The sequence below is a fragment of the Symphodus melops genome, assembly GCF_947650265.1.
Source record: "Symphodus melops genome assembly, chromosome: 2".
In the NCBI taxonomy this organism is placed as follows: Eukaryota; Metazoa; Chordata; class Actinopteri; order Labriformes; family Labridae; genus Symphodus; species Symphodus melops.
Genome location: NC_136692.1, coordinates 19,253,380 through 19,264,913, shown reverse-complemented (window position 1 = coordinate 19,264,913; position 11,534 = coordinate 19,253,380). Strand labels below are relative to the sequence as shown.

Here is an 11,534-nt window from a genome sequence, read left to right as displayed (position 1 = left end):
CCTCCAGCAACAGTGAAAGCAGACCTCTCTGTGGTCCCTCACTCCTCCCCTCCGGAATGGAATCTACCAAATCGCTGCTAATTGAATAAGTGACAATGAGCGGGCAGACGAGGCGACAGATGCTCGCGTGCCTTTACAACCATAACCACCAGCATCAGCGTGCACACACGCGCGCGCGCGCACGCACGCAAACATTCCTGTTGTGTGCAATCTGAACCAGGGTCCGGAGGTGCGTTGCTATGGCCACTCCACCTGCTGCGCCTATTGACTTGGTGGAGGGCGGGGGGAACATTGTCAAGATTGCCATGAATGTTTGGGACAGACGTTTAATTCACACTATCGCTTTATGGCTACAAGGCCCTATAGCACACAGAGGCAGTAATGAAGAGAGCTGCACCGAGCTGCTGGAGCTGTTTGTTTTGTTTGTGCTGATCGCATGCATTTGCGCAGAGACACCGATCAGGGCCTCAGAGCCGCCTTTGGATCAATAAAATTATCTTTGGGGAGCTGGAAGCAAAAACCTACTAAATCCCAAAGACATACCGCCATATTTGCACCTGCTGCAGAGCATGAATATTTTTAAACTTAATTATTGCTGTTCTTTAACACTACAAAGACCATGTTTGTTTGGCTCCTCTGGTTATATAGCGTGCCTAAATGTATTAAGTCTCCATCTGCTTTTTACTTAGATTATACCCCCCCCATACATTAATTGTTTTATTCTCTGCAGTGTTTAAGACCCCGGTTCACCCCACCCCCTCCACCCTGTCTTTTTTTCTTTTGCTCTCTTCTTCCATAAACTCCGGAGCTGACTTTGTTCTCCAAATGTGATTAGTTTCTCTGGGACGCAGGGAGTAATTGCATTACTGCATTGTGAACGTTTGGAGCTATGGAAATGCCGGGTGCCCGTATCAAACGTGTTTAAATAAGCGCACTATAGTGAAAGATGTGTAAAAGAGGAGTGAATGCAAACATTTTGCAGACATGGCTCAGGCGATGAATAGACACTGGGAGCGGGAATAAAGGTTTTCCGCCGTTTCGGGGCTAAGGCTGCTTAAAGGGGAGCTTCTGGTTGGTGTCCATGCACGTTTGGAATATGTAATAAGTTATTGTTTTCAGGCAAATGCGCAGAAAGCTTTAGAGCTGTGCAGATGGGACGTGTCAAACAGATCAGCCCACACTGACTGACCTGGTTCAAATGGATAACATCTTCAAGTCCTGAGATGTATTTTTATGTTACATTTCTCATGCAGAGAGTCAGTAGCAGCTAGTGGTTAAATATTAATCAGTTTATATTATGTATCTATCTATGCCTTACAGCCATTTAGAGTCTAATAAACTTCTAAAACTTCGGCAAGGAATAACTTAAACTCAGACTCAGTTAGAGCGTTGTTGTCTGCTTCTTCTGAGGAATCTTGAGGGGCTCTTTTACAGATAGTCACCTTTGCCTTCATTTCTCATCTTCAACTTCTGCTGTAATATTTGATTTAAATATTCATGAGGATTTAAGTAAACTGTTGCTGGAATAACGGGAACACCAAAGCCATAATGCACGCGCGCAAAATGTTGTAATGGGATCCAAAGAAGCTGCTTGGTACTCTACAGTCCCCCAAGACAACTATTTCCACACAGTTGTATTGAGGTTCAGGTCTCTGTCTTGTTCGCCGAGTCCTGGTGCCAAACGAACCGCGCCAGATGGTCTCCAGAACGCACAGCCCCAGTTGTGCACGTTCGTTAAAACATAGATCTCTCACACACAGTCTCCCTCTTCCCTATTTCTCCCTCGCTATCCGTGTCTCTCTCATAAAATGTCTCAGTTTCTCTTTTTCCTCTGCGCGTGTGCATGCTCATTGACACCAATACATTCATGTTTATTCCAGGAGAATTCGATGCCTGCGCAAACTGGCGTTTGGGATGCTCTGCCCGTTATCGAAAACTACTCCTACGGGGAGTAGAAAGTGATGTTGAACAGATTTGTGCACGAGAACAGAGCTGTTCTTCGGCGTGACCAACTCTTTAAAGGCATTCATTAGAGTCCGTCTCCCTTTCTGCGCGATTCGCCACACAGTTTAGCCGGCTTAGCTCTCCCCCCATAGACTGCGAAAGATGACCAAAAAAAAAAAATGTGAAGCTCAAAATATTTACCCCCGATTTTCTGCGCATGGGGAGGGAGGTAGTCAGCTGCCACTTGAAAAAGGCAGAAAATAAAGTCTTGAAAGAGTAGGTTTACTGCATTTATACGCACTATGTTAAATGACTGATTGGTGACATCCGTTTATAGCTGGATTTTGGTATATATTAAAGTGCGCCTAACAAAGTTCTTAGTTGGTTGGAGAAGCTGATGATTAAGGGGACTATGTCTTAGATCTGTCAAAGGATAATTTAGACTATCCGTGCTTCCATGTAGTCTGGAGAGAACAGACCCGAAGCGAGGAACTCGTAAACCTTCCTTTGGTTTTTATAGGAATGAAACATGGCAGGGTAAGCTTGAATGAATGTTTTCTTCTTCAGTTTATTTTCCCTCCTGTCCATTGTAGGGGTATGGTCGTTACTCAGAAAAGTGGGCACAGTGAACCTCACGGGGCGGGGTTTTTATCCCCCACTTTCTCTTTTTCCTCCCCTCTTTCGCCCCCTTCTCTTCTCCTCTGGACTTTGAGTGGCCACCAGCCAGCTTTTGATTTAAGAAGCGTTTGTCTTCCTCAGGTTGTGAAAAGGGGGGGCCGGGGCTGGTGTACTACTAGTTGGTTGGAGGCGGGTTATTTTGGGCAAGTCTATGTGCAGAGGCACCTCAAACGAGAGAGAGGGAGAGAAGGAGAGTGCACGGCGCACGGACCAGACACAGCGAGGAGAGGGAGAAAGGCGCACATATTTTAGTTGCATATAGCTGCTTCTACCGCACACTGGATGCGCGCAACAGATCTGCCTGACAGGAAAGGACAGATAGATGGACATTTGGATGCTTTTATGGGCATAAATGCAACTTTAGGCAGCTTTTATTTAACTGTCGGATGTTTTTGTTTTTTTGTTTTTTGTTTTTCTCTGCTCCGCTGACAAAGCGATGCATCTGATGATTGACGGAGCACAGCCCATAGTAAGTTAAAGCTGGTATCGACCAATACTGCCTTTGGAGCTTTTTAAGATCCATTTGTTGCTTACACAAAATGCAAACAAGAGGAATGAAAGGACTACCACTGACAAGAATGTGGAAAGTTTTTGCTCTTTTGGCGCTGGCAACACATCACGTCTTCGGTAAGACATTGAAATATCAGATTTACGAGGAACAGAAGGTTGGCACAGTAATCGCCCGTTTGAGAGACGATGTGGCTGATGTTGTGGCAAAACTTCCAAGCTCAGTGTCGCTCCGCTTTAGAGCAATGCAAAGAGGGAGCTCGTCCTTCCTCGCGTTGCGCGAGCAGGACGGCGAAATCAGCATCAGGACCAGAATTGACCGTGAGAAACTCTGCGAAAAGAATCTGAACTGTTCCATTCAATTTGATGTGCTGACACTCCCCACTGAGCACCTGCAGCTATTTCACGTCGAGGTGGAGGTGTTAGACATCAACGACAACGCACCCCAGTTTGCCCGTGCCGTCATCCCCATTGAGATCTCCGAGAGCGCGGCCGTGGGAGCGCGCATTCCCCTGGACAGTGCCACGGACCCCGACGTCGGAGAGAACTCACTCTACACATATGCCTTAGAGCCCAACAACTTCTTCAAGATTGACATCCAGTCCAGGACTGACGGTGCCAAATACGCAGAGCTTGTGGTGCTCAGGGAGCTGGACCGAGAGATGCGCTCCGGTTATGAACTTCAGTACACGGCCTCTGATAGGGGCGTTCCCCCGAGAACTGGTTCAACCCTACTCAAAATCAATGTTGCTGATTCAAATGACAACAGCCCAGTTTTTGACAAGTCGTCATATGTCATAAACCTCCCAGAAAACTCACCTGTTGGCACTATGCTAATGGACTTAAACGCCACTGACGCGGACGACGGGACAAATGCCAAAATAGTCTACTCGTTCAGCAGTCACGTGTCGCCCAAAATAATGGAGACGTTCAAAATTAACCCCGACAGCGGTCACCTGACTCTCATCAGGCGTGTGGACTATGAGACTGTAAACTCTTATGATATTGATGTTCAAGCGCAAGACATGGGTCCAAACTCCATGCCAGCTCACTGCAAGATCCTGGTGAAAGTGGTGGACGTGAACGACAACAAACCAGACATAAGCATCAACCTCATGTCCTCACAGGGGAATGGAGATGCAGCTTATATATCTGAGGCTTCTCCTTTGGACACGTTTGTAGCTTTGGTGAGGGTGGAGGACTTGGACTCTGCGCTGAATGGAGAAGTAGAGTGTAAACTTCACGGCCAAGGATACTTCAAACTGCAGAAGACGTACGAGAACAACTACATGATTTTGACTAATGTGTCTTTAGACCGAGAGAAGAGGTCAGAGTTCAGTCTGACAGTGGTGGCAGAGGATAAGGGGACCCCAAGCCTCTCAACTGTCAAACATTTCACCGTGCATGTGACTGATGAGAACGACAACCCGCCACGTTTTGAAAAGGGTCGATATGAGATTTTTAAATCAGAAAACAATGCGCCAGGAGCATATCTGACTTCCATCTTAGCCACTGATCCTGATCTTGACGCCAATGGACAGGTGAGCTACTCTGTACTGGAGAACTCTGTTCATGGGAGCTCCATCTCAACCTATGTAACCATTGACCCCTCTAATGGCGCCATCTATGCCCTGAGAACATTTGATCGCGAGGATGTGAGTCGTATCTCCTTTGTTGTTCAAGCTAAAGATGCAGGAAAACCACCACTTCTAAGCAATGCCACAGTCGTGTTGAATATTCTGGATGAGAACGACAATCCTCCCGTAATTGTAGTCCCCCAGCTGTGGAACTTCACCGCTGACGTTCCTGCATCCAAGTTCACAGAGGCTGGACATTTGGTAACCATGGTCAGGGCAACTGACCGCGACACGGGGGTCAACGCTGAGCTCATTTGCTCTCTCGTCAGCGGCAATGAAGAGGGCTTCTTCCTTATTGATCCCAGAACGTGTGAGATACATGCCAATGCAAGCTTGGAGAACTTTCCCCACGAGCATGCCGAGCTGACAGTCGTGGTACGCGATCAGGGCAGGGAGAGCCTCAGTGCTAAGGCAGTGCTTAAGCTTACCCTTTATGAGAACTTAGAGAACCATGTCCAGTTAAGGGATCAGGGAGAGTCTACTCTTGATTCATCCCTGATAATCATCATCACTTTGGTGGCTATCTGCGCCTTGCTCCTGGTCATCATGGTGGTGTTTGCTGCTCACTGTAGCCGGGAGAAGAAAGACACAAGAAACTCTTACAACTGCCGGGTGACCGAACTGACCCATTCGCACCACCCCAAGAAACCCTCCCGTCAAATCCACAAAGGTGATATCACCCTGGTTCCCACAGTGAATGGTACACTGCCTATCAGAGCGCACCACAGATCACCTTCGTCCACACCCCCCATGGACCGGGCTCAGATTGGGAGCAGGCAGAATCACCACAGCCACCAGTCTCTAAACAGCCTAGTGACCATCTCATCCAATCACATTCCAGAGAGCTTCGCACTGGAACTGGCACACGCAACTCCCCCAGTGGAGGTGAGCACACAAACGCACACACGCACACACGAAAGAAAATCATTTAAAAAAAAATTAAATGTGTTCCCTGAGCCCCTTTCCAAATTCTCTCTCTCACTCTGTCTCTCTCTCTCTCTCTCTCTCTCTCTCTCTCTCTCTCTTTCTCTCTCTCTCTGACAAACACACACACACACACACACACACACACACACACACACACACACAAGCCTTTTCATCTTCACACAGCTGTCTCAGTTCAAACAAATTAACTCATCTCGTTATGTGACAGTGACTTAATCAACACTGCCCTGTAGTTCAGACGGACTCTCATTAAAACTGTCGATGATTATAGATGTGTCTTTGTCTTTACCTTGTTTACACCCTGTCGTCATTACTTCCATCATAACCATTACTCATCCCTCAGTCATACGTCTCCATAGTCATCTAGAATTCTCCCCATTTTTGGTTTTAACATCATCCATTTTGTCTCATCCATTTTTAGCAGCCTCTCCATCATCCATTTTGTGTTTACTCATCCATTATTTTGTCTTCTGTGTTGTCTGTTTTTTTTTCTCCTTCCTTAATTTCCCATCTGTTATTCATCCCCCCTTTTCTGTTTTTTTTTTCCTTTTTGTTTTGTTCTTTTGTTTGTTTTGTTATTTTTGGATGTAGCAAGTCTCACAGCTTCTGTCCATGCTCCATCAGGGCCAGTACCAGCCCAGACCCAGTTTCCGTGGCAACAAATACTCCCGCAGCTACAGGTAATTTACCCCTATCCCTCAGTTTTCCCTCCCAAACCTGCCCTAAAAAAAATATTACCCTTTGTTTATTTCTCAAGTCCCTCAATGTTCATTGTGTATTACATGTGACAACAACCTGTTGTGAACTGTTTTCTGTCAGTTTGGTTGGTTGTTTGAAGATCATGGTTTGATGGCGTTTCAATGTTTTTTTTTTATTCATTTTCAAGTTTTCTATCATACCAAGTCATTCAGTTCAGAAGTATACAGATCATTTGTCTAAATGTCACAACAATCTTGTTGGTACTTCTCAAAAAAAAAAAAAAAAAATGAAATTGTAAAGTGTACATCCATCATTACTCTCATCATGATATATGATCTTATGATTTTACAGATTACAGATTTATTGATGCCCCTACATGTAGTGGCTGTTGTGATAGATTTATTGACTGTAGTGATGAATAAGGGGTGAGATTTGAAGGATTCATGAGGCAGCTTTAAGTTGTATAAACACATCATTTCCACACTTGAATTTGCAGTGCCCTTTGATGCAGAAACAATATCTCTGACCGATTGATTAGCATGAGTTTGTAATGTTTTTTTAACCTTTCGCTTAGGTATGCATTACAAGACATGGACAAGTTCAGCCTGAAGGACAGTGGCCGTGGGGACAGCGAGGCGGGGGACAGTGACTGTGATATGGGGCGGGAATCCCCCGTGGACAGACTGCTGCTGGGGGAGGGCTTTTCTGATCTGATACAACTTGAAATGCATCATCGACTCCACCCAGGTAAGCTCGCAGTGACGTCGCCTGCCCATTCTCTGCCCTCAGTTTTTTTTTCTTTCCAGCAAAAAAATTGACCGGATTTTAAACGTTTTTTACGCATTTATCAGCAAAATTGGCTCATCTTAGTTTAGACCCTCACAATCAATCATCACATCAGCTAAATGTTCCTCCCTTCTGCTTGATCAAATCTTGGATAGTCCTCAAGTCATATGTTGTTCATGGTTTGTGTCTGGGTTTGAAGAAAAAAACCCCCAACTCAGACTCTGAGGCTACCCACAAGTGAATTAGCAGTGATTTGACCTGGCCTAACCCTGCTCTCTAATGTATCTCCTGTCTGACAAATCCAGCACCATGGACAGTACCACACCATGGACCATTATTTATCTGTACACCTGCCTATACAGCCATTCCATTTACCCTGTTGCCAACATAATCACTATTATACTCAGCTCCATTCTTCCTCACAGCCCTCATTTCCACGCTCATTATCACACTGAGAGAGGTTACAGTGTGTCTGGCTGTTTGTGTTACTGCGTGTGGCTATATGTGCGTGTGTGTGTGTGTGGTTATGGGTGTGTGTGTGTGTGTGTGTGTTATCTGCCCCTAAGTTAGAGTCGTGTCTGTAAAACCCTCCCTGGAGCGGAGATGAGTCGCCTGTCACTCATCGGTATGCGTCTCAGTGTGCTGTATTTTCCCCTTTTTCTTTTTCTTTTCTCTCCCCCCCCCCCCCCCCACTTGGTGAGTGACAGTGGTGCACTTTCATGTCTGAACTGAGGAGAATTCATAGTAATTGCTTTTAGAATGATGTTATTCTCTCTCTCTGTCTCCCTCTCTAACTCACTCGTGCATATACTCTGTCCCTCTCTCACTCCTTCCTTCATGCCTAAAAGCTCCTCAGCATCTCTTTTCTTTCTTTCTCTGTACCTGTTCATGTATTCTCTATCTTTATTGAGATGGACTAAGGGAGGGGTAGTGTTGGACATGGGCAGCCTTTCTGTGTTGCCTTTTCTTCTCCCTTTGAGATAGACTTGGAGGTGTTGCAAACCTGCTTCCCTCCCCTTCCCTTCCTGTATCTTTTATGCTAATATGAACAGGGGAGAGAGGAAGGAGATAATGGGCCAAGGGGGAGGATTATCCCTGTTTCTCTTCAATAGATTTAATTTGTTTAGATTTTTCTATTTAGATGGGCAAATTTGGCTATTCATGCTGGATACGATGGAACAAGGAAATCCTTGCCTCAGCTCTGTATTCGAGAGATGTGGACATGCTTGGCACAGCAGCCAATTATTACATCAACAACTATCTGTCATGCTATTTGGGTGGCAACTTACAGTTATTAGTTCATTATCTAGTTCCTATGGCTCTTTTCGTACTGTGTGTTACCTGGATATGAATGCCGTTAGCTGTAAATGTCACCAATCTGGTCTTCCGTGCAGGAATAGGAAGAGATTGGGAGAGTAAACAAATCATGTCCCAGCTGGGCTGTAATTTTGATATTAATGAAAGACTAAAGCACTACCATACTGAATATTTAATATGGTTTGTACATGGAGTGTTCATGTGCTGACTAAATAAGAGTGGTTTGTCACCGACTCCAGGATTCATTCCAAGCTTAACACATAGGTTATGGCTTTTATTATACGAGTATATTTGTTTTGGTTTTTTTGCACCCCAGCAAAACAGATTATCATCACACATAACTTGTCTAAAGAGTTTTGAAAGTCCCAGGTTTTGGTTTTGCAGGGAGTCTCTATTTGTGTTATTCTGTTTTATGTTAAGTTTATATTGAAACAACTTTCCTGCAGCTTAACTGGCGATTGACTTTATCTAAAATCTCCTTTATCTCCTTTATTCTGTTTTAGCAATGAGACTGTGCACGGATGAATGCCGCATCCTGGGACACTCTGACCAGTGCTGGATGCCCCCCCTCTCATCACCGGCTTTTTCCTCCGACTATCGCAACAACATGTACATCCCCGGGGAGGAGTCCTCTCAGCAGCCCCCGGTGACAGACGATGACCAGTCCTCTGTGGACTCGGAGCGTCGTAAGAGTTTCTCCACTTTTGGCAAAGAGCCTGGCGAAGAGGCGGGGGTCGGCGGAGTTGTTGCAGGAGGAGGAAGTGATGCTTGTGCATCTGGAGGAGGGGCTGGCTCCCTCCTCACAGAGATGAACTCTGTATTCCAGCGCCTCCTCCCACCTAATGTAGACTCATACACAGAATGCACTGAAACAAGCCCACCTTCATCCTCATCAACCACTGAGAGAGGAAGCACGCGTAATGGAAACATTGCTGGTAACCATAGTAACAATGCGGTTCCTCAGGACAACCGGAGAGGGTTGCTGCCAGGTGGGAAAGGTTCTGCTTACCCACCAGGAGTTGCCGCATGGGCAGCCAATACCCACTATTTAAATCCTGGAAATGGATCTGTGGCAGCCAATCACGTTTCCTCATCTTCTTCATCCACCTCCAGTTCCACCTCCACCAATGTACAGCCACCACACCTCAAATGGCTGCCAGCCATGGAGGAAATCCCAGAGAATTTTGAGGAAGATGACTTTGATGGGGTCTTCCATCAGGGTCACCAGAGTGCCAAGCGCAGCGAGAGCCGCCAGGAGGCCAACATGGATGCTAGCGAGCTGGTTCATGAGATCAACAAACTGCTGCAGGACGTCAGACAGAATTAGAGATAAAACGAGAGAAGGCAAAGCATGCTTCCACATTTCACATCATCCTGGCAACTGCTTGTTCTTTGTGCCAACATATATAAACTTTATTAAGACTGTTTCTTGTTCACTGTAATGCTTGTCTTGTATATTTTACCAAATAACCTCTTTCTCTGCTCAGTGCTGAGAGACTCAGAGAAGGTAATATCATGCACTGAAGTTGTGATTGAGGTGACTTAAAGGCATCAAAGCGAGCGCTCGAAGAACAGATTGCTCAGTTGTTATTACATTTTTCTGTGAAATTCATCTGAGAGATTTCAAAAGGAAATTCTCCAACAGAAACTGTACTCCTTTCTTCATTGTAATGTTTACAGCGGCGTGAACAGACTCCACGGGGAGAAACCAACAGTTGTGTGATCTGATTTCTGCTATTACAGTGTACAATATGTACAGTGTCTGTGGAAAAAGGCAAACTCACTTGAATATTGTGCTCTGTTTCATGTTTTGTTAAAATGGAATGTAACTGTACAATTTGACCTTTGTATTTTAAAAATACACTCTTTTTTACTTCTATATATTTATATGTGTCCATGTATGTTTGTACAGAAAAATAAAGAAAATGTCTATTTTTTATATTTGTCACTGCATGTCTTAATATTACTTAACGTGTCTTTTTTTCCCCTCTGCTCTGTTTATTTTATAAAATAATTGTATTTAATTTTGTTATTGGAATTATGTGCATATCAAAAAAGTCACATTCCTATGCGGTTTCAAGTTGGAAGTTCGTTTTGTATGGTGACAGTGTGACCATTGGATGAAAAATAAAGTTGGAGGGATTCATAGAAAATGTTCTGTCTGAAAAAGTTTCACTGATGTTTGACAATTCTTCTTTGTATTGCATGGATTCCTGTATTCATTTGCCCCCTGTCTTTAAGCACCCCCTAATGTCCAGTATCAGAACTGCAACCTACTTGGTATGCACAGCTATAATCTGCTACATGATTTCAGACAACTTCCTCTACCCTACCCTCCTGTCTCAAACTCATTATTTCACAATTTACATGAATGACTCACATGCACATTAACATGCTAATAAATACACCATAAGCTATGAATTTATTCCTAAATTATCTCTTTAGATGAAATTATAATTAAGCTATAATAATCATAATAATATAACTACTTTTCATAGTGGGAACACTTTCTCTCATTGTTTCATGTTCATGAAAGCTTCACACTCATATACTTAACAAATGAACAACAACTGAAAATAGCTTCAAATAATGAAAAAATAAATGCATGCAACTGTACACTGCGCCATATGAACCCCTAATATAATTACCATTAAATAGAGGGTAGGCCCTTCCCCTTTCCCTGCTATAATGGCAGCGATCATGAGTGTTTCACAGGATGATACTCTCATCGGCAAGAACACAAAAAAAAAAGTATGCCTGCCCACACCCAGTCAAGAAAGAAACCGAAGATTGTTAAGTGTTAAAGAGGGAACATTCAACAACTAAGGCTAAATGAAGCAATTAACCTCATGAGACAGCCTTAACAAGGTAAAGGTTAGAATTAGCATACACATACTCACAAGTACTTATCACACACAAACACTCACACAATCACACACTTTTATAAACACACATCAGAGCCTGCAGGAGAGTGGCTTTTTTCATGTGCACATGAAGTCCCACACAAAAACACACTCTTAC

The 11,534-nt window shown here is 44.3% G+C and overlaps 1 protein-coding gene across 2 annotated transcripts; it reads left to right on the top strand.

The window, feature by feature from the left end:
- Positions 1-2,691: 2,691 nt before the first annotated feature.
- On the top strand, positions 2,692-10,834 carry pcdh18a (protocadherin 18a). 2 transcript variants are annotated; one of them, XM_079337087.1, is made up of 4 exons: positions 2,692-5,651; positions 6,303-6,391; positions 6,985-7,157; positions 9,017-10,834. In XM_079337087.1, the coding sequence occupies exons 1-4, from the start codon at positions 3,162-3,164 to the stop codon at positions 9,838-9,840; spliced, it is 3,576 nt and encodes a 1,191-aa protein (XP_079193213.1). In that variant the 5' UTR covers positions 2,692-3,161; the 3' UTR covers positions 9,841-10,834. The 2 variants fall into 2 exon arrangements, with proteins under 2 accessions (XP_079193213.1, XP_079193214.1); XM_079337088.1 differs by having other exon boundaries at positions 6,336-6,391; positions 9,017-10,833.
- The last annotated feature ends 700 nt before the right edge of the window (positions 10,835-11,534 follow it).